Source organism: Hypanus sabinus, chromosome 3, assembly GCF_030144855.1.
Source record: "Hypanus sabinus isolate sHypSab1 chromosome 3, sHypSab1.hap1, whole genome shotgun sequence".
NCBI classification, from domain to species: domain Eukaryota; kingdom Metazoa; phylum Chordata; class Chondrichthyes; order Myliobatiformes; family Dasyatidae; genus Hypanus; species Hypanus sabinus.
The window spans coordinates 34,619,357-34,642,943 of NC_082708.1; the positions used below are offsets into that span (position 1 = coordinate 34,619,357).

The window sequence follows — 23,587 nt, forward strand, 5'->3', positions numbered from 1 at the left end:
TCGTAAGAATGCTTACTTAAATCTGGCAAGGTGATGACTTCCAACTTGCATCATCAAGTGAGTCTCTATGAAATCAGTTTAAGGTCCCTTCAGTTGTTTTATTTAAACTTGAATAAATTTTATTGCACCATTTAAATTGCAGCACAGATTCAAAATTTAGTAACATTTCATGTGAACAATTAAATGTAAAATAAATGGCTTTGCAAATTCACTTGTATCAAAAGTGAACTATTCCAAATAAACCAGCTTAATATGACAATCTTGTCTTTTGTAACTTGATGTTGTCAAAAACATTAATGCTTTATTAGCGTGCAACCAGGTTTCACTGCTGCTATTCGTTCCAGTCTTGATTGAACCTGCAAATACAAAGAAAACTTGTTATACCTTATGAAGTTTATGCAATAGTGAATCAATTATAAAATCAGGTGGTGGTGGTGATCTGGGCCTTCTACCTCGGCTTCATTTTCTTGCACTCCCCATTTCCCTCAATTCCTTTTAGAATCCAGAAATCAATCAGTATGATTTGAATGAGCTCCACAGCAGCAGAGATTCACAAAGTAGAGAATTTCAAAGGCTCTACACCATTGATAGATGAAAGCTTCCACATTTCAGTCCTATGTGGCCCAGCCCTAGTTCTAAGATTAGCCAAACAAATCTGTTAGAATTTTGTACATTTCAGTGAGATTACTAATTATAAACTGTGGAAAACACAGATTAAACAGAATCAATGAAAAGAGAAGCAGTTAATATTTCAGGTGGTACAAAAGATAAAATATATAATATAGTCTCACACACACATCTTTAGAAAAGGTCTGTTCAAGAGACTGATAACAGTGGGATAAAAGCTGTCCTTGAACTTGGTGGTATGTGTTCTCGTGCTTGTGTATCTTCTGGGGGGAGGGGTTCATTGATTATGTTGCTTGCTTTTCTGAGGCAGCAGTAAGTGAAACAGAATGTGCAGGGGAGGCTGGAAAGGGAATGCGTGAAATGGGGTGACATAATACAGCCATTAATTGGACAGTTAAGTTTCTTTGTGTAAAGTGTTTTCAATATGTGAAGTGAGGATATGTTGTGCGGTCTGCTTTATTAGGATAAGCCCCAGGTCTTCAACCAAAAACATTAGCAGATTTTCATTCCACAGTTGCTGCTTGAATAGTTCCAATTTTCTTTTTGTTTTATTCCTGTATTTTCTGGAGCTTATAAGAATGAACTTAGAACAGTACAGCACATTACAGGCCCTTCGGCCCACAGGTTGCGCCGACCCTCAAACCCTACCTCCCATATAACCCCCCACCTTAAATTCCTCCATATACCTGTCTAGTAGTCTCTTAAACTTCACTACTGTATCTGCCTCCACCACTGATTCAGGCAGTGCATTCCACGCACCAACTACTCTCTGAGTAAAAAACCTCAGAGAGGTTTCGTCTCTGCAATTTTCGACAATCCTCTACACAATCTACAACACCACCAACCTTTGTGTCATCTGCAAACTTGCCAACCCACCCTTCTACCCCCACATCCAGGTCGTTAATAAAAATCACGAAAAGTAGAGGTCCCAGAACAGATCCTTGTGGGACACCACTAGTCACAACCCTCCAATCTGAATGTACTCCCTCCACCACAACTCTCTGCCTTCTGCAGGCAAGCCAATTCTGAATCCACCTGGCCAAACTTCCCTGGATCCCATGCCTTCTGACTTTCTGAATAAGCCTACCATGTGGAACCTTGTCAAATGCCTTACTAAAATCCATGTAGATCACATACACTGCACTACCCTCATCTATATGCCTGGTCACCTCCTCAAAGAACTCTATCAGGCTTGTTAGGCACGATCTGCCCTTCACAAAGCCATGCGGACCATCCCTGATCAGACCATGGTTCTCTAAATGCCCATAGATCCTATCTCTAAGAATCTTTTCCAACAGCTTTCCCACCACAGACGATAGGCTCACTGGTTTATAATTACCTGGACTATCCTTACTACCTTTTTTGAACAAGGGGACAACATTTGCCTCCCTCCAATCCTCAGGTACCATTCCCATGGACAACAAGGACATAAAGATCCTAGCCAGAGGTACAGCGATCTCTTCCCTCGCCTCGTGGAGCAGCCTGGGGAATATTCCATCAGGCTCCGGGGACTTATCCGTCCTAATGTATTTTAACAACTCCAACATCTCCTCTCCCTCAATATCAACATGCTCCAGAACATCAACCTCATTCATATTGTCCTCACCATCATCAAGTTTCCTCTCACTAAAAGTCCTACCTTCACTCCTTTCATCCTTTTGTTCTTCACATAATTGAAGAATGCCTTGGGGTTTTCCTTTACCCTACTCACCAAGGCCTTCTCATGCCCCCTTCTTGCTCTTCTCAGCCCCTTCTTAAGCTCCTTTCTTGCTACCCTATATTCTCAATGGACTCATCTGATCCTTGCTTCCTAACCTCATGTATGCTGCCTTCTTACACCTGACTAGATTTTCCACTTCACTTGTCACCCATGGTTCCTTCACCCTACCATTCTTTATCTTCCTCACCAGGACAAATTTATCCCTAACATCCTGCAAGAGATCCTTAAACATCGACTACATGTCCATAGTACATTTCCCTGCAAAAACCATCCCAATTCACACCCTCAAGTTCCAGCCTTATAGGCTCATAATTTGCTCTTCCCCAATTAAAAATTTTCCTGTCCTCTCTGATTCTATCATTTTCCATGATAATGCTAAAGGTCAAGGAGCGGTGATCACTGTCCCCCAGATGCTCACCCACTAACAGATCTGTGACCTGACCCGGTTTGTTACCTAATACTAGATCTCGTATGGTATTCCCCCAGTCAGCCTGTCAACATACTGTGACAGGAATCCATCCTGGACACACTTAACAAACTCTGCCCCATCTAAACCCTTGGAACTAATCAAGTGCCAATCAATATTAGGGAAGTTAAAGTCACCCATGATAACAACCCTGTTATTTTTGCAACTTTCTAAGATCTGCCTTCCAACTTGCTCCTCGGTATCTCTGCTGTTACCAGGGGGCCTATAGAATACCCCCAGTAGAGTAACTGCTCCCTTCCTGTTCCTGACTTTCACCCATACTGACTCAAAAGAGGATCCTGCTACATTACCCACCCTTTCTGCAGCTGTCATAGTACCCCTGACCAGTAATGCCACCCCCTTCTCCCCTTTTCCCCCCTCTCTATCCCTTTTAAAGCACTGAAATCCAGGAATATTGAGAATCCATTCCCGCCCTGGTGCCAGCCAAGTCTCCGTAATGGCCACTACATCATAATTCCATGTATGTATCCAAGCTCTCAGTTCATCATCTTTGTTCCTGATGCTTCCTGCATTGAAGTACACATACTTTAGCCCTTCTACCTTACTACCTTTACACCCTTTATTCTGCTTCTCTTTCCTCAAAGCCTCTCTATGTGCTAGATATGGCTTTACTCCATGCACTGCTCTATTGCTCCGGGTCCCATCCCCCTTGCAAATTAGTTTAAACCCTCCCGAACCATGCTAGCAAACCTACCTGCAAGGATATTGCTCCCCCTTGAGTTCAGGTGCAACCCATCCAGGTCCCACCTTCCCCAGAAGAAATCCCAATGATCCAAAAATCTAAAACCCTGAACCAACTCTTCAGCCATGCATTCAACTGCCATCTCCTCCAATTCTTACCATCACTATCACGTAGCACTGGCAACAATCCTGAGAACACCACCCTCGAGGTCCTGTTCTTCAGTCTTCTGCCTAGTTCCCGAAACTCACACTCCAGGACTTCATCCCTCTTCCTGCCTATGTGATTGATACCAACATGTACCATGACTTCTGGTTGCTTTCCCTCTCATACCAGAATGTCATGCACCTGGTCAGAGACATCCCGGACCCTAGCACCTGGGAGGGAACAAACCATGCGGGTTTCCTTCTCACGTCCACAAAATCTCCTGTCTGCTCCCCTGACTATAGAGTCTCCAATGACGACAGCTCTCCTCTTCTCCGTCCCATCCTTCTGCACCACAGGGTCAGACTCAGTGCCAGAGGCCCTGCCACCATAGTTCACACCTGGTCGGTCGTCCTCATCAACAGCACCCAGGACGGTAAACTTATTATTCAGGGGAATGGCTACAGGGGTGCTCTGCACTATCTGTCTACTCCCCTTCGCTTTCCCCCCTCGGACTGTAACCCAACGACCTGCTTCTGGCAGCCTAGGTGAAAAACATTCTTATTTCAGATTTCCAACATCTGCATTTTTTTATTTTACAGAAATTACAGGACTAGTTTACTCTCTCAGCAAACACTATTCCCTGGAAAGTCTCTTTTATACCCTTGCTTTGGCAAGCATTTCTTACGAAAGGAGACCAAAACTACACACAATAGGATAGATGTAAATGGGTGCTTGATGATCAATGCCAACCAAGGGGCTGAAGGACCTGTTTCCATGCTGTATACAATATTCCAGATATGGCATCAGCAAGGCTCTATAGAATTGCTGTAAGACATTTGTACTCATATATACAAATGCTCCCTTACCAATGTGTTAATTGCTTCCCAACGACTTGCTGCGCCTACAGGTTAGCTTTCTGTGACATGTACAAGGATAATTAGGTCCTCATGAATATTTCTATATCCCAATTTGTCACCACCAAAAAATGTTTTAAATAAATGTTTTGTGCACTTAGTGGATGACCTTGGACACAAGAGGTATGGCAGATGCTGGACATCTACAGCAATACCTACAATGTGCTGGAGGAGCTCAGCAGGCCAGGCAGCACCTATGGATGGGAATAAACATGCGAGACCATTCATCAGGACTGGATGATCTCACACTTTTTATCTATCTCAATTTGTTTTAGGGCCCTTTGAAGCAATTTTATATTTTCTTTCCCCTACACCCACATTCCCATTTAGTTTTTTTTAAATCATCAGCAAACCTGGAAATAGGATCTTTGGTCTCCTCAGCCATGCACAAATCTTGAAGTAGCCTATAACTTCTCTGAGAAAGGCCCAATTATTCCAACTCTTTGTCTTCTGTTCACCTATCAATTTTCAATCCTTGCCATTACATTATGCACAATTCTGTGTTCAAAACTTATTGATCAACCTTCTTAATCTTAATGAAAATCTAAGTATACCAGGCATGCTAGTTCTTTCTTATCTATTTTACTCGTACATCTAATCCAACAGTTTAGTCAAATATGATTTCCTTTCAAATTAATATTGACTCTACTCAATACTACTATTTCTATGTGTTCCGTTATATAATCCTTTAAGGTTTCCAGCATGTTCACTACCATTGATGTTGGGGTAACAGGTCTGTAGTTTCTTGTTCCTTTTCCATAATTTTGTAAATGATTGGTTTACATTTATTACTGTCCAGCCTGCAGGAACAATACCAGAATCTATACAGTTTTGAAAGACAGAAAGCAATGCAGTCACTATTGCAATGGTCACATCTTTCAAAACTCCGGGGTATAAATCACTGACTTCCAATTTCATCAGCTTAAGTACTTTTCTTGTACTTTATAACAGTTGCCTGGCTGGTAATGGTTTAAAATAGGCACCTAAATACTATGAAAGTATAAAACATATGGATTAATATATGATTTCAATATATCAAATGGATTTCAATAAAACATGTGGTTTAATAGTTTGGCTAAGATTAGATGAATGAATTATTTTCTGTGCTATAGTGTTCTATTACTTCTATGACTGTATAAAACTCATATATTGGCAGCTTTTGCTTGAGTCAGGCAAATAATATTATTGAGATAAAGAGTGATCCATTCTGCAACTAACCAAGCTAAGATTCAGACACTACTCTGCAAGCAGCTTCAAATTACCTCATTGAAATTATTGCAAAGCTTTGTTAGCACAACTTTGTGTTCCACCATTTTTTTCTGGTGTGAAGCCAACTGTAAAGATTCTTCTGTAAGTTTCTCTGCAATACAAATAATCACACAATGTGAAATTGTCTCTATTATGTTTACTTAAAATACTGTTTTAATATTAGCTTTTCCATTGCTCAGGGAGAGTAAAGTTCAAGGGTAAGAGCATCTTCATTGTAGAAATACAGATTTCCAATTTCTCTACTATAAATGTGAACATACTAACGTGGAATTTAAAACATTGTCTCCATTTTTCTTAACGTGTTGTTAACGAGTGAAACTTACTAATAAATGGGATGAAAAGGATCTGCTTTCCAAGTGTCTCTTGTAACATTCGCTATCATCAGTCATTTAATAACAAATTTTCAAAGATTATCTAGAACCAAAATACATGATACAAAATACAATACCGGAGGATTGGAGGGAGGCGAATGTTGTCCCCTTGTTGAAAAAAGGTAGTAGGGATAGTCCAGGTAATTATAGACCAGTGAGCCTTACGTCTGTGGTGGGAAAGCTGTTGGAAAAGATTCTTAGAGATAGGATCTATGGGCATTTAGAGAATCATGATCTGATCAGGGACGGTCAGCATGGCTTTGTGAAAGACAGATCGTGCCTAACAAGCCTGATATAGTTCTTTGAGGAGGTGACCAGGCATATAGATGAGGGTAGTGCAGTGGATGTGATCTACATGGATTTTAGTAGGGCATTTGACAAGGTTCCACACGGTAGGCTTATTCAGAAAGTCAGAAGGATGGGATCCAGGGAAGTTTGGCCAGGTGGATTTAGAATTGGCTTGCCTGCAGAAGACAATGGGTTGTGGTGGAGGGAGTACATTCAGATTGGAGGGTTATGACTAGTGGTGTCCCACAAGGATCTGTTCTGGGACCTCTACTTTACGTGATTTTTATTAACGACCTGGATGTGGGGGTAGAAGGGTGGGTTGGCAAGTTTGCAGACGACACAAAGGTTAGTGGTGTTGTAGATTGTGTAGAGGATTGTCGAAAATTGCAGAGAGACATTGATAGGATGCAGAAGTAGGCTGCGAAGTGGCAGATGGAGTTCAACCCGGAGAAGTGTGAGGTGGTACACTTTGGAAGGACAAACTCCAAGGCAGAGTACAAAGTAAATGGCAGGATACTTGGTAGTGTGGAGGAGCAGAGAGATCTGGGGCTACATGTCCACAGATCCCTGAAAGTTGCCTCACAGGTAGATAGGGTAGTTAAGAAAGCTTATGGGGTGTTAGCTTTCATAAGTCGAGGGATAGAGTTTAAGAGGTGCGATGTAATGATGCACGTCTATAAAACTCTAGTTAGGAAGGTTTTTCACTCAGAGAGTGGTTGGTGCTGGAATACACTGCCTGAGTCAGTGGTGGAGGCAGATACACTAGTGAAGTTTAAGAGACTATTAGACAGTTATATGGAGGAATTTAAGATGGGGGGTTATATGGGAGGCAGGGTTTGAAGGTCGGCACAACACTGGGCCGAAGGGCCTGTAATGTGCTGTACTATTCTATGTTTCCATGATCTATGATACACGTATGATCTGCACATCACTGTGACTTGAGATAAATTTAGCTAATATTAACCTTTTAAAATCTAGAACAAATGCAATTTTTGCCCCCTGAATAAAGAGCTGATTATTAATACAGAAACAAATGTTAATCACTCGGTGATTAAAATTCCATTAATGAAACCTATGGATTAAACGGAAAATGCTTGGAATGAACAGTTCCAGTATTTGTTTTCTGAGTAAGACTAAAGCACTTTCTAAGAGTGCATTTTAAAAGTTTAAAAAAAAGGTACCTTAAAAGACGGTAAAATAATTTCACTGCCGTATCAACACTTTTTAACTGAAATTGTCGACTCAAACTTAATCCCACATTAAACTACTTCCAGCATTATTAAATCAACCATTTCAAATACATATTACTACCTATATTCGATATCATCCTCTGGTACTCCTTTAATCCATCCATAATTTTCAACTCCGAATTCTGAAAATCGCGCGGGGAAATCCACGCCCGCCGCGACGCGGACTTCCGGCTTCGGATCACATGACAGCACGTTGCCAAGGAGACGAACGCAACAGCATGGCGGAGGAGCGCGCTGGTTCCAGCGAGGGCGACCTGGAGTGGTTGAGTAGCGAATTGGAGCAGGAGAAGGAGATGAGGTAAAGGAGGTTGTGGGAGAGGGCAGGCATGCTCCTCGCCTTCCGCACACAATATGCCCGCAGTCGGTTGAAGACCTGGCTGCTCTGCTTCCTTTCGCAAGTTCATCCCTGAAAACCGGCCCTTTCCTGGGGTATCGGGCGAAGCAGATCTGTGTGGTAGAATGGGAGCGCTATCTAGCGGCAGTGAAGTCACCACACCACACGCTTTGCGTCCCTGGATGGTGGAAAGGAAAGGTGTTTACTTCCTCGGCATTGCAAGGGAAAGTGGCCTGGACAGGGGAGTGGCTAGTGGACATAGTGGCCAGGACAGGGGAGTGGTTAGTGGACATAGTGGCCTGGACAGGGGAGTGGTTAGTGGAGATAGTGGCCAGGACAGGGAAGTGGTTAGTGGACATAGTGGCCTGAACATAAGGGCTTAGTGGACATAGTGGCCAGGACAGGGGAGTGGTTAGTGGACATAGTGGCCAGGACAGGGGAGTGGTTAGTGGACATAGTGGCCTGGACAGGGGAGTGGTTAGTGGACATAGTGGCCTGGACAGGGGAGTGGTTAGTGGACATAGTGGCCTGGACAGGGGAGTGGTTAGTGGACATAGTGGCCTGGAAAGGGGAGTGGTTAGTGGACATAGTGGCCAGGACAGGGGAGTGGTTAGTGGAGATAGTGGCCTGGACAGGGGAGTGGTTAGTGGACATAGTGGCCTGGACAGGGGAGTGGTTAGTGGAGATAGTGGCCTGGACAGGGGAGTGGTTAGTGGACATAGTGGCCTGGACAGGGGAGTGGTTAGTGGAGATAGTGGCCAGGACAGGGGAGTGGTTAGTGGACATAGTGGCCAGGACAGGGGAGTGGCTAGTGGACATAGTGGCCAGGACAGGGGAGTGGTTAGTGGACATAGTGGCCTGGACAGGGGAGTGGTTAGTGGACATAGTGGCCAGGACAGGGGAGTGGTTAGAGGACATAGTGGCCTGGACAGGGGAGTGGTTAGTGGAGATAGTGGCCTGGACAGGGGAGTGGTTAGTGGAGATAGTGGCCAGGACAGGGGAGTGGTTAGTGGAGATAGTGGCCAGGACAGGGGAGTGGTTAGTGGACATAGTGGCCTGGACAGGGGAGTGGTTAGTGGACATAGTGGCCTGGACAGGGGAGTGGTTAGTGGAGATAGTGGCCAGGACAGGGGAGTGGTTAGTCGATATAGTGGCCTGGACAGGGGAGTGGTTAGTGGACATAGTGGCCTGGACAGGGGAGTGGTTAGTGGACATAGTGGCCTGGACAAGGGAGTGGTTAGTGGAGATAGTGGCCAGGACAGGGGAGTGCTTAGTCGATATAGTGGCCTGGACAGGGGAGTGGTTAGTGGACATAGTGGCCTGGACAGGGGAGTGGTTAGTGGAGATAGTGGCCAGGACAGGGGAGTGGTTAGTTGATATAGTGGCCTGGACAGGGGAGTGGTTAGTGGACATAGTAGCCAGGACAGGGGAGTGGTTAGTGGAGATAGTGGCCAGGACAGAGGAGTGGTTAGTGGACATAGTGGCCAGGACAGGGGAGTGGTTAGTGGACATAGTGGCCTGGACAGGGGAGTGGTTAGTGGACATAGTGGCCTGGACAGGGGAGTGGTTAGTGGACATAGTGGCCTGGACAGGGGAGTGGTTAGTGGACATAGTGGCCTGGACAGGGGAGTGGTTGGTGGACATAGTGGCCAGGACAGGGGAGTGGTTAGTGGACATAGTGGCCTGGACAGGGGAGTGGTTAGTGGACATAGTGGCCAGGACAGGGGAGTGGTTAGTGGAGATAGTGGCCAGGACAGGGGAGTGGTTAGTGGACATAGTGGCCTGGACAGGGGAGTGGCTAGTGGACATAGTGGCCAGGACAGGGGAGTGGTTAGTGGACATAGCGGCCTGGACAGGGGAGTGGTTAGTGGACATAGTGGCCAGGACAGGGGAGTGGTTAGTGGACATAGTGGCCTGGACAGGGGAGTGGTTAGTGGAGATAGTGGCCTGGACAGGGGAGTGGTTAGTGGAGATAGTGGCCAGGACAGGGGAGTGGTTAGTGGAGATAGTGGCCAGGACAGGGGAGTGGTTAGTGGACATAGTGGCCTGGACAGGGGAGTGGTTAGTGGACATAGTGGCCTGGACAGGGGAGTGGTTAGTGGAGATAGTGGCCAGGACAGGGGAGTGGTTAGTCGATATAGTGGCCTGGACAGGGGAATGGTTAGTGGACATAGTGGCCTGGACAGGGGAGTGGTTAGTGGACATAGTGGCCTGGACAAGGGAGTGGTTAGTGGAGATAGTGGCCAGGACAGGGGAGTGCTTAGTCGATATAGTGGCCTGGACAGGGGAGTGGTTAGTGGACATAGTGACCTGGACAGGGGAGTGGTTAGTGGACATAGTGGCCTGGACAGGGGTGGTTAGTGGAGATAGTGGCCTGGACAGGGGAGTGGTTAGTGGAGATAGTGGCCTGGACAGGGGAGTGGTTAGTGGAGATAGTGGCCAGGACAGGGGAGTGGTTAGTGGACATAGTGGCCTGGACAGGGGAGTGGTTAGTGGACATAGTGGCCTGGACAGGGGAGTGGTTAGTGGACATAGTGGCCTGGACAGGGGAGTGGTTAGTGGACATAGTGGCCTGGACAGGGGAGTGGTTAGTGGAGATAGTGGCCTGGACAGGGGAGTGGTTAGTGGACATAGTGGCCTGGACAGGGGAGTGGTTAGTGGACATAGTGGCCTGGACAGGGTAGTGGTTAGTGGACATAGTGGCCTGGACAGGGGAGTGGTTAGTGGAGATAGTGGCCTGGACAGGGGAGTGGTTAGTGGAGATAGTGGCCAGGACAGGGGAGTGGTTAGTGGACATAGTGGCCTGGACAGGGGAGTGGTTAGTGGACATAGTGGCCTGGACAGCGGAGTGGTTAGTGGAGATAGTGGCCAGGACAGGGGAGTGGTTAGTCGATATAGTGGCCTGGACAGGGGAGTGGTTAGTGGACATAGTGGCCTGGACAGGGGAGTGGTTAGTGGACATAGTGGCCTGGACAGGGGAGTGGTTAGTGGACATAGTGGCCTGGACAGGGTAGTGGTTAGTGGACATAGTGGCCTGGACAGGGGAGTGGTTAGTGGAGATAGTGGCCTGGACAGGGGAGTGGTTAGTGGAGATAGTGGCCTGGACAGGGGAGTGGTTAGTGGAGATAGTGGCCAGGACAGGGGAGTGGTTAGTGGACATAGTGGCCTGGACAGGGGAGTGGTTAGTGGACATAGTGGCCTGGACAGCGGAGTGGTTAGTGGAGATAGTGGCCAGGACAGGGGAGTGGTTAGTCGATATAGTGGCCTGGACAGGGGAGTGGTTAGTGGACATAGTGGCCTGGACAGGGGAGTGGTTAGTGGACATAGTGGCCTGGACAAGGGAGTGGTTAGTGGAGATAGTGGCCAGGACAGGGGAGTGGTTAGTCGATATAGTGGCCTGGACAGGGGAGTGGTTAGTGGACATGGTGGCCTGGACAGGGGAGTGGTTAGTGGAGATAGTGGCCAGGACAGGGGAGTGGTTAGTCGATATAGTGGCCTGGACAGGGGAGTGGTTAGTGGACATAGTGGCCAGGACAGGGGAGTGGTTAGTGGAGATAGTGGCCAGGACAGGGGAGTGGTTAGTGGACATAGTGGCCTGGACAGGGGAGTGGTTAGTGGACATAGTGGCCTGGACAGGGGAGTGGTTAGTGGATATAGTGGCCTGGACAGGGGAGTGGTTAGTGGACATAGTGGCCTGGACAGGGGAGTGGTTAGTGGACATAGTGGCCTGGACAGGGGAGTGTTTAGTGGACATAGTGGCCTGGACAGGGAAGTGGTTAGTGGACATAGTGGCCTGGACAGGGGAGTGGTTAGTGGACATAGTGACCTGGACAGGGGAGTGGTTAGTGGACATAGTGGCCTGGACAGGGGTGGTTAGTGGAGATAGTGGCCTGGACAGGGGAGTGGTTAGTGGAGAAAGTGGCCTGGACAGTGTAGTGGTTAGTGGACATAGTGGCCAGGACAGGGGAGTGGTTAGTGGAGATAGTGGCCAGGACAGGGGAGTGGTTAGTGGACATAGTGGCCTGGACAGGGGAGTGGTTAGTGGACATAGTGGCCTGGACAGGGGAGTGGTTAGTGGACATAGTGGCCTGGACAGGGGAGTGGTTAGTGGACATAGTGGCCTGGACAGGGGAGTGGTTAGTGGACATAGTGGCCAGGACAGGGGAGTGGTTAGTGGACATAGTGGCCAGGACAGGGGAGTGGTTAGTGGACATAGTGGCCTGGACAGGGGAGTGGTTAGTGGAGATAGTGGCCAGGACAGGGGAGTGGTTAGTGGAGATAGTGGCCAGGACAGGGGAGTGGTTAGTGGACATAGTGGCCTGGACAGGGGAGTGGCTAGTGGACATAGCGGCCAGGACAGGGGAGTGGTTAGTGGACATAGCGGCCTGGACAGGGGAGTGGTTAGTGGACATAGTGGCCAGGACAGGGGAGTGGTTAGTGGACATAGTGGCCTGGACAGGGGAGTGGTTAGTGGAGATAGTGGCCTGGACAGGGGAGTGGTTAGTGGAGATAGTGGCCAGGACAGGGGAGTGGTTAGTGGAGATAGTGGCCAGGACAGGGGAGTGGTTAGTGGACATAGTGGCCTGGACAGGGGAGTGGTTAGTGGACATAGTGGCCTGGACAGGGGAGTGGTTAGTGGAGATAGTGGCCAGGACAGGGGAGTGGTTAGTCGATATAGTGGCCTGGACAGGGGAGTGGTTAGTGGACATAGTGGCCTGGACAGGGGAGTGGTTAGTGGACATAGTGGCCTGGACAAGGGAGTGGTTAGTGGAGATAGTGGCCAGGACAGGGGAGTGCTTAGTCGATATAGTGGCCTGGACAGGGGAGTGGTTAGTGGACATAGTGACCTGGACAGGGGAGTGGTTAGTGGACATAGTGGCCTGGACAGGGGTGGTTAGTGGAGATAGTGGCCTGGACAGGGGAGTGGTTAGTGGAGATAGTGGCCTGGACAGGGGAGTGGTTAGTGGAGATAGTGGCCAGGACAGGGGAGTGGTTAGTGGACATAGTGGCCTGGACAGGGGAGTGGTTAGTGGACATAGTGGCCTGGACAGAGGAGTGGTTAGTGGACATAGTGGCCTGGACAGGGTAGTGGTTAGTGGACATAGTGGCCTGGACAGGGGAGTGGTTAGTGGAGATAGTGGCCTGGACAGGGGAGTGGTTAGTGGAGATAGTGGCCAGGACAGGGGAGTGGTTAGTGAACATAGTGGCCTGGACAGGGGAGTGGTTAGTGGACATAGTGGCCTGGACAGCGGAGTGGTTAGTGGAGATAGTGGCCAGGACACGGGAGTGGTTAGTCGATATAGTGGCCTGGACAGGGGAGTGGTTAGTGGACATAGTGGCCTGGACAGGGGAGTGGTTAGTGGACATAGTGGCCTGGACAGGGGAGTGGTTAGTGGACATAGTGGCCTGGACAGGGTAGTGGTTAGTGGACATAGTGGCCTGGACAGGGGAGTGGTTAGTGGAGATAGTGGCCTGGACAGGGGAGTGGTTAGTGGAGATAGTGGCCAGGACAGGGGAGTGGTTAGTGGACATAGTGGCCTGGACAGGGGAGTGGTTAGTGGACATAGTGGCCTGGACAGCGGAGTGGTTAGTGGAGATAGTGGCCAGGACAGGAGAGTGGTTAGTCGATATAGTGGCCTGGACAGGGGAGTGGTTAGTGGACATAGTGGCCTGGACAGGGGAGTGGTTAGTGGACATAGTGGCCTGGACAGGGGAGTGGTTAGTGGAGATAGTGGCCAGGACAGGGGAGTGGTTAGTCGATATAGTGGCCTGGACAGGGGAGTGGTTAGTGGACATAGTGGCCTGGACAGGGGAGTGGTTAGTGGACATAGTGGCCAGGACAGGGGAGTGGTTAGTCGATATAGTGGCCTGGACAGGGGAGTGGTTAGTGGACATAGTGGCCAGGACAGGGGAGTGGTTAGTGGAGATAGTGGCCAGGACAGGGGAGTGGTTAGTGGACATAGTGGCCTGGACAGGGGAGTGGTTAGTGGACATAGTGGCCTGGACAGGCGAGTGGTTAGTGGATATAGTGGCCTGGACAGGGGAGTGGTTAGTGGACATAGTGGCCTGGACAGGGGAGTGGTTAGTGGACATAGTGGCCTGGACAGGGGAGTGTTTAGTGGACATAGTGGCCTGGACAGGGAAGTGGTTAGTGGACATAGTGGCCTGGACAGGGGAGTGGTTAGTGGACATAGTGACCTGGACAGGGGAGTGGTTAGTGGACATAGTGGCCTGGACAGGGGTGGTTAGTGGAGATAGTGGCCTGGACAGGGGAGTGGTTAGTGGACATAGTGGCCTGGACAGGGGAGTGGTTAGTGGACATAGTGGCCTGGACAGGGGAGTGGTTAGTGGAGATAGTGGCCAGGACAGGGGAGTGGTTAGTGGACATAGTGGCCTGGACAGGGGAGTGGTTAGTGGCGATAGTGGCCAGGACAGGGGAGTGGTTAGTGGACATAGTGGCCTGGACAGGGGAGTGGTTAGTGGACATAGCGGCCAGGACACGGGAGTGGTTAGTGGAGATAGTGGCCAGGACAGGGGAGTGGTTAGTGGAGATAGTGGCCTGGACAGGGGAGTGGTTAGTGGACATAGTGGCCAGGGCAGGGGAGTGGTTAGTGGACATAGTGGCCAGGACAGGGGAGTGGTTAGTGGACATTGTGGCCAGGACAGGGGAGTGGTTAGTGGACATAGTGGCCAGGACAGGGGAGTGGTTAGTGGACATTGTGGCCAGGACAGGGGAGTGGTTAGTGGAGATAGTGGCCAGGACAGGGGAGTGGTTAGTGGACATAGTGGCCAGGACAGGGGAGTGGTTAGTGGAGATAGTGGCCAGGACAGGGGAGTGGTTAGTGGACATACTGGCCAGGACAGGGGAGTGGTTAGTGAACATAGTGGCCAGGACAGGGGAGTGGTTAGTGGACATAGTGGCCAGGACAGGGGAGTGGTTAGTGGAGATAGTGGCCAGGACAGGGGAGTGGTTAGTGGACATAGTGGCCTGGACAGGGGAGTGGTTAGTTGACATAGTGGCCAGGACAGTGGAGTGGTTAGTGGACATAGTGGCCAGGACAGGGGAGTAGTTAGTGGACATTGTGGCCAGGACAGGGGAGTAGTTAGTGGACATTGTGGCCAGGACAGGGGAGTGGTTAGTGGAGATAGTGGCCAGGACAGGGGAGTAGTTAGTGGACATACTGGCCAGGACAGGGGAGTGGTTAGTGGAGATAGTGGTCTGGACAGGGGAGTGGTTAGTGGACATAGTGGCCAGGACAGGGGAGTGGTTAGTGGACATAGTGGCCTGGACAGGGGAGTGGTTATTGGACATAGTGGCCTGGACAGGGGAGTGGTTAGCGGACATAGTGGCCAGGACAGGGAAGTGGTTAGTGGACATAGTGGCCTGGACAGGGGAGTGGTTAGTGGACATAGTGGCCTGGACAGCGGAGTGGTTAGTGGAGATAGTGGCCAGGACACGGGAGTGGTTAGTCGATATAGAGGCCTGGACAGGGGAGTGGTTAGTGGACATAGTGGCCTGGACAGGGGAGTGGTTAGTGGACATAGTGGCCTGGACAGGGGAGTGGTTAGTGGACATAGTGGCCTGGACAGGGTAGTGGTTAGTGGACATAGTGGCCTGGACAGGGGAGTGGTTAGTGGAGATAGTGGCCTGGACAGGGGAGTGGTTAGTGGAGATAGTGGCCAGGACAGGGGAGTGGTTAGTGGACATAGTGGCCTGGACAGGGGAGTGGTTAGTGGACATAGTGGCCTGGACAGCGGAGTGGTTAGTGGAGATAGTGGCCAGGACAGGGGAGTGGTTAGTCGATATAGTGGCCTGGACAGGGGAGTGGTTAGTGGACATAGTGGCCTGGACAGGGGAGTGGTTAGTGGACATAGTGGCCTGGACAGGGGAGTGGTTAGTGGAGATAGTGGCCAGGACAGGGGAGTGGTTAGTCGATATAGTGGCCTGGACAGGGGAGTGGTTAGTGGACATAGTGGCCTGGACAGGGGAGTGGTTAGTGGACATAGTGGCCAGGACAGGGGAGTGGTTAGTCGATATAGTGGCCTGGACAGGGGAGTGGTTAGTGGACATAGTGGCCAGGACAGGGGAGTGGTTAGTGGAGATAGTGGCCAGGACAGGGGAGTGGTTAGTGGACATAGTGGCCTGGACAGGGGAGTGGTTAGTGGACATAGTGGCCTGGACAGGGGAGTGGTTAGTGGAGATAGTGGCCAGGACAGGGGAGTGGTTAGTCGATATAGTGGCCTGGACAGGGGAGTGGTTAGTGGACATAGTGGCCTGGACAGGGGAGTGGTTAGTGGACATAGTGGCCTGGACAAGGGAGTGGTTAGTGGAGATAGTGGCCAGGACAGGGGAGTGCTTAGTCGATATAGTGGCCTGGACAGGGGAGTGGTTAGTGGACATAGTGACCTGGACAGGGGAGTGGTTAGTGGACATAGTGGCCTGGACAGGGGTGGTTAGTGGAGATAGTGGCCTGGACAGGGGAGTGGTTAGTGGAGATAGTGGCCTGGACAGGGGAGTGGTTAGTGGAGATAGTGGCCAGGACAGGGGAGTGGTTAGTGGACATAGTGGCCTGGACAGGGGAGTGGTTAGTGGACATAGTGGCCTGGACAGAGGAGTGGTTAGTGGACATAGTGGCCTGGACAGGGTAGTGGTTAGTGGACATAGTGGCCTGGACAGGGGAGTGGTTAGTGGAGATAGTGGCCTGGACAGGGGAGTGGTTAGTGGAGATAGTGGCCAGGACAGGGGAGTGGTTAGTGAACATAGTGGCCTGGACAGGGGAGTGGTTAGTGGACATAGTGGCCTGGACAGCGGAGTGGTTAGTGGAGATAGTGGCCAGGACACGGGAGTGGTTAGTCGATATAGTGGCCTGGACAGGGGAGTGGTTAGTGGACATAGTGGCCTGGACAGGGGAGTGGTTAGTGGACATAGTGGCCTGGACAGGGGAGTGGTTAGTGGACATAGTGGCCTGGACAGGGTAGTGGTTAGTGGACATAGTGGCCTGGACAGGGGAGTGGTTAGTGGAGATAGTGGCCTGGACAGGGGAGTGGTTAGTGGAGATAGTGGCCAGGACAGGGGAGTGGTTAGTGGACATAGTGGCCTGGACAGGGGAGTGGTTAGTGGACATAGTGGCCTGGACAGCGGAGTGGTTAGTGGAGATAGTGGCCAGGACAGGAGAGTGGTTAGTCGATATAGTGGCCTGGACAGGGGAGTGGTTAGTGGACATAGTGGCCTGGACAGGGGAGTGGTTAGTGGACATAGTGGCCTGGACAGGGGAGTGGTTAGTGGAGATAGTGGCCAGGACAGGGGAGTGGTTAGTCGATATAGTGGCCTGGACAGGGGAGTGGTTAGTGGACATAGTGGCCTGGACAGGGGAGTGGTTAGTGGACATAGTGGCCAGGACAGGGGAGTGGTTAGTCGATATAGTGGCCTGGACAGGGGAGTGGTTAGTGGACATAGTGGCCAGGACAGGGGAGTGGTTAGTGGAGATAGTGGCCAGGACAGGGGAGTGGTTAGTGGACATAGTGGCCTGGACAGGGGAGTGGTTAGTGGACATAGTGGCCTGGACAGGCGAGTGGTTAGTGGATATAGTGGCCTGGACAGGGGAGTGGTTAGTGGACATAGTGGCCTGGACAGGGGAGTGGTTAGTGGACATAGTGGCCTGGACAGGGGAGTGTTTAGTGGACATAGTGGCCTGGACAGGGAAGTGGTTAGTGGACATAGTGGCCTGGACAGGGGAGTGGTTAGTGGACATAGTGACCTGGACAGGGGAGTGGTTAGTGGACATAGTGGCCTGGACAGGGGTGGTTAGTGGAGATAGTGGCCTGGACAGGGGAGTGGTTAGTGGACATAGTGGCCTGGACAGGGGAGTGGTTAGTGGACATAGTGGCCTGGACAGGGGAGTGGTTAGTGGAGATAGTGGCCAGGACAGGGGAGTGGTTAGTGGACATAGTTGCCTGGACAGGGGAGTGGTTAGTGGCGATAGTGGCCAGGACAGGGGAGTGGTTAGTGGACATAGTGGCCTGGACAGGGGAGTGGTTAGTGGACATAGCGGCCAGGACACGGGAGTGGTTAGTGGAGATAGTGGCCAGGACAGGGGAGTGGTTAGTGGAGATAGTGGCCTGGACAGGGGAGTGGTTAGTGGACATAGTGGCCAGGGCAGGGGAGTGGTTAGTGGACATAGTGGCCAGGACAGGGGAGTGGTTAGTGGACATTGTGGCCAGGACAGGGGAGTGGTTAGTGGACATAGTGGCCAGGACAGGGGAGTGGTTAGTGGACATTGTGGCCAGGACAGGGGAGTGGTTAGTGGAGATAGTGGCCAGGACAGGGGAGTGGTTAGTGGACATAGTGGCCAGGACAGGGGAGTGGTTAGTGGAGATAGTGGCCAGGACAGGGGAGTGGTTAGTGGACATACTGGCCAGGACAGGGGAGTGGTTAGTGAACATAGTGGCCAGGACAGGGGAGTGGTTAGTGGACATAGTGGCCAGGACAGGGGAGTGGTTAGTGGAGATAGTGGCCAGGACAGGGGAGTGGTTAGTGGACATAGTGGCCTGGACAGGGGAGTGGTTAGTTGACATAGTGGCCAGGACAGTGGAGTGGTTAGTGGACATAGTGGCCAGGACAGGGGAGTAGTTAGTGGACATTGTGGCCAGGACAGGGGAGTAGTTAGTGGACATTGTGGCCAGGACAGGGGAGTGGTTAGTGGAGATAGTGGCCAGGACAGGGGAGTAGTTAGTGGACATACTGGCCAGGACAGGGGAGTGGTTAGTGGAGATAGTGGTCTGGACAGGGGAGTGGTTAGTGGACATAGTGGCCAGGACAGGGGAGTGGTTAGTGGACATAGTGGCCTGGACAGGGGAGTGGTTATTGGACATAGTGGCCTGGACAGGGGAGTGGTTAGCGGACATAGTGGCCAGGACAGGGAAGTGGTTAGTGGACATAGTGGCCTGGACAGGGGAGTGGTTAGTGGACATAGTGGCCTGGACAGCGGAGTGGTTAGTGGAGATAGTGGCCAGGACACGGGAGTGGTTAGTCGATATAGAGGCCTGGACAGGGGAGTGGTTAGTGGACATAGTGGCCTGGACAGGGGAGTGGTTAGTGGACATAGTGGCCTGGACAGGGGAGTGGTTAGTGGACATAGTGGCCTGGACAGGGTAGTGGTTAGTGGACATAGTGGCCTGGACAGGGGAGTGGTTAGTGGAGATAGTGGCCTGGACAGGGGAGTGGTTAGTGGAGATAGTGGCCAGGACAGGGGAGTGGTTAGTGGACATAGTGGCCTGGACAGGGGAGTGGTTAGTGGACATAGTGGCCTGGACAGCGGAGTGGTTAGTGGAGATAGTGGCCAGGACAGGGGAGTGGTTAGTCGATATAGTGGCCTGGACAGGGGAGTGGTTAGTGGACATAGTGGCCTGGACAGGGGAGTGGTTAGTGGACATAGTGGCCTGGACAGGGGAGTGGTTAGTGGAGATAGTGGCCAGGACAGGGGAGTGGTTAGTCGATATAGTGGCCTGGACAGGGGAGTGGTTAGTGGACATAGTGGCCTGGACAGGGGAGTGGTTAGTGGACATAGTGGCCAGGACAGGGGAGTGGTTAGTCGATATAGTGGCCTGGACAGGGGAGTGGTTAGTGGACATAGTGGCCAGGACAGGGGAGTGGTTAGTGGAGATAGTGGCCAGGACAGGGGAGTGGTTAGTGGACATAGTGGCCTGGACAGGGGAGTGGTTAGTGGACATAGTGGCCTGGACAGGCGAGTGGTTAGTGGATATAGTGGCCTGGACAGGGGAGTGGTTAGTGGACATAGTGGCCTGGACAGGGGAGTGGTTAGTGGACATAGTGGCCTGGACAGGGGAGTGTTTAGTGGACATAGTGGCCTGGACAGGGAAGTGGTTAGTGGACATAGTGGCCTGGACAGGGGAGTGGTTAGTGGACATAGTGACCTGGACAGGGGAGTGGTTAGTGGACATAGTGGCCTGGACAGGGGTGGTTAGTGGAGATAGTGGCCTGGACAGGGGAGTGGTTAGTGGAGATAGTGGCCTGGACAGGGGAGTGGTTAGTGGAGATAGTGGCCTGGACAGGGGAGTGGTTAGTGGAGATAGTTGCCAGGACAGGGGAGTGGTTAGTGGACATAGTGGCCTGGACAGGGGAGTGGTTAGTGGACATAGTGGCCTGGACAGGGGAGTGGTTAGTGGACATAGTGGCCTGGACAGGGGAGTGGTTAGTGGACATAGTGGCCTGGACAGGGGAGTGGTTAGTGGAGATAGTGGCCAGGACAGGGGAGTGGTTAGTGGACATAGTGGCCTGGACAGGGGAGTGGTTAGTGGCGATAGTGGCCAGGACAGGGGAGTGGTTAGTGGACATAGTGGCCTGGACAGGGGAGTGGTTAGTGGACATAGCGGCCAGGACAGGGGAGTGGTTAGTGGAGATAGTGGCCAGGACAGGGGAGTGGTTAGTGGAGATAGTGGCCTGGACAGGGGAGTGGTTAGTGGACATAGTGGCCAGGGCAGGGGAGTGGTTAGTGGACATAGTGGCCAGGACAGGGGAGTGGTTAGTGGACATTGTGGCCAGGACAGGGGAGTGGTTAGTGGACATAGTGGCCAGGACAGGGGAGTGGTTAGTGGACATTGTGGCCAGGACAGGGGAGTGGTTAGTGGAGATAGTGGCCAGGACAGGGGAGTGGTTAGTGGACATAGTGGCCAGGACAGGGGAGTGGTTAGTGGAGATAGTGGCCAGGACAGGGGAGTGGTTAGTGGACATACTGGCCAGGACAGGGGAGTGGTTAGTGAACATAGTGGCCAGGACAGGGGAGTGGTTAGTGGACATAGTGGCCAGGACAGGGGAGTGGTTAGTGGAGATAGTGGCCAGGACAGGGGAGTGGTTAGTGGACATAGTGGCCTGGACAGGGGAGTGGTTAGTTGACATAGTGGCCAGGACAGTGGAGTGGTTAGTGGACATAGTGGCCAGGACAGGGGAGTAGTTAGTGGACATTGTGGCCAGGACAGGGGAGTAGTTAGTGGACATTGTGGCCAGGACAGGGGAGTGGTTAGTGGACATAGTGGCCAGGACAGGGGAGTAGTTAGTGGACATACTGGCCAGGACAGGGGAGTGGTTAGTGGAGATAGTGGTCTGGACAGGGGAGTGGTTAGTGGACATAGTGGCCAGGACAGGGGAGTGGTTAGTGGACATAGTGGCCTGGACAGGGGAGTGGTTATTGGACATAGTGGCCTGGACAGGGGAGTGGTTAGCGGACATAGTGGCCAGGACAGGGAAGTGGTTAGTGGACATAGTGGCCTGGACAGGGGAGTGGTTAGTGGATATAGTGGCCAGGACAGGGGAGTGGTTAGTGGACATACTGGCCAGGACAGGGAAGTGGTTAGTGGACATAGTGGCCTGGACAGGGGAGTGCCTAGTGGACATAGTGGCCAGGACAGGGGAGTGGTTAGTGGACATAGTGGCCTGGACAGGGGAGTGGTTAGTGGACATAGTGGCCAGGACAGGGGAGTGGTTAGTGGAGATAGTGGCCTGGACAGGGGAGTGGTTAGTGGAGATAGTGGCCAGGACAGGGGAGTGGTTAGTGGACATAGTGGCCTGGACAGGGGAGTGGTTAGTGGACATAGTGGCTTGGACAGCGGAGTGGTTAGTGGAGATAGTGGCCAGGACACGGGAGTGGTTAGTCGATATAGTGGCCTGGACAGGGGAGTGGTTAGTAGACATAGTGGCCTGGACAGGGGAGTGGTTAGTGGACATAGTGGCCTGGACAGGGGAGTGGTTAGTGGACATAGTGGCCTGGACAGGGGAGTGGTTAGTGGACATAGTGGCCTGGACAGGGGAGTGGTTAGTGGAGATAGTGGCCTGGACAGGGGAGTGGTTAGTGGAGATAGTGGCCAGGACAGGGGAGTGGTTAGTGGACATAGTGGCCTGGACAGGGGAGTGGTTAGTGGACATAGTGGCCTGGACAGCAGAGTGGTTAGTGGAGATAGTGGCCAGGACAGGGGAGTGGTTAGTCGATATAGTGGCCTGGACAGGGGAGTGGTTAGTGGACATAGTGGCCTGGACAGGGGAGTGGTTAGTGGACATAGTGGCCTGGACAGGGGAGTGGTTAGTGGAGATAGTGGCCAGGACAGGGGAGTGGTTAGTCGATATAGTGGCCTGGACAGGGGAGTGGTTAGTGGACATAGTGGCCTGGACAGGGGAGTGGTTAGTGGACATAGTGGCCAGGACAGGGGAGTGGTTAGTCGATATAGTGGCCTGGACAGGGGAGTGGTTAGTGGACATAGTGGCCAGGACAGGGGAGTGGTTAGTGGAGATAGTGGCCAGGACAGGGGAGTGGTTAGTGGACATAGTGGCCTGGACAGGGGAGTGGTTAGTGGACATAGTGGCCTGGACAGGGGAGTGGTTAGTGGATATAGTGGCCTGGACAGGGGAGTGGTTAGTGGACATAGTGGCCTGGACAGGGGAGTGGTTAGTGGACATAGTGGCCTGGACAGGGGAGTGTTTAGTGGACATAGTGGCCTGGACAGGGAAGTGGTTAGTGGACATAGTGGCCTGGACAGGGGAGTGGTTAGTGGACATAGTGACCTGGACAGGGGAGTGGTTAGTGGACATAGTGGCCTGGACAGGGGTGGTTAGTGGAGATAGTGGCCTGGACAGGGGAGTGGTTAGTGGAGATAGTGGCCTGGACAGGGGAGTGGTTAGTGGAGATAGTGGCCAGGACAGGGGAGTGGTTAGTGGACATAGTGGCCTGGACAGGGGAGTGGTTAGTGGACATAGTGGCCTGGACAGGGGAGTGGTTAGTGGACATAGTGGCCTGGACAGGGGAGTGGTTAGTGGACATAGTGGCCTGGACAGGGGAGTGGTTAGTGGACATAGTGGCCTGGACAGGGGAGTGGTTAGTGGAGATAGTGGCCAGGACAGGGGAGTGGTTAGTGGACATAGTGGCCTGGACAGGGGAGTGGTTAGTGGCGATAGTGGCCAGGACAGGGGAGTGGTTAGTGGACATAGTGGCCTGGACAGGGGAGTGGTTAGTGGACATAGCGGCCAGGACAGGGGAGTGGTTAGTGGAGATAGTGGCCAGGACAGGGGAGTGGTTAGTGGAGATAGTGGCCTGGACAGGGGAGTGGTTAGTGGACATAGTGGCCAGGACAGGGGAGTGGTTAGTGGACATTGTGGCCAGGACAGGGGAGTGGTTAGTGGACATAGTGGCCAGGACAGGGGAGTGGTTAGTGGACATTGTGGCCAGGACAGGGGAGTGGTTAGTGGAGATAGTGGCCAGGACAGGGGAGTGGTTAGTGGACATACTGGCCAGGACAGGGGAGTGGTTAGTGAACATAGTGGCCAGGACAGGGGAGTGGTTAGTGGACATAGTGGCCAGGACAGGGGAGTGGTTAGTGGAGATAGTGGCCAGGACAGGGGAGTGGTTAGTGGACATAGTGGCCTGGACAGGGGAGTGGTTAGTTGACATAGTGGCCAGGACAGTGGAGTGGTTAGTGGACATAGTGGCCAGGACA

The 23,587-nt window shown here is 51.7% G+C and overlaps 1 protein-coding gene across 3 annotated transcripts in view; it reads left to right on the forward strand.

Moving 5' to 3' along the window:
• The first annotated feature begins 7,934 nt into the window (after window positions 1-7,934).
• Window positions 7,935-23,587, forward strand: part of ccdc169 (coiled-coil domain containing 169) — a 110,281-nt gene continuing 94,628 nt past the window's right edge. For all 3 annotated transcript variants that reach the window (XR_009511116.1, XM_059964069.1, XM_059964068.1), the window contains exon 1: window positions 7,935-8,050. Coding sequence is in view for 2 of the 3 variants with exons in the window: in XM_059964069.1 (XP_059820052.1) it covers window positions 7,935-8,050 (116 nt within the window). In the remaining variant the exon portion in view is untranslated. The remainder of the gene's footprint in view (window positions 8,051-23,587) is intronic.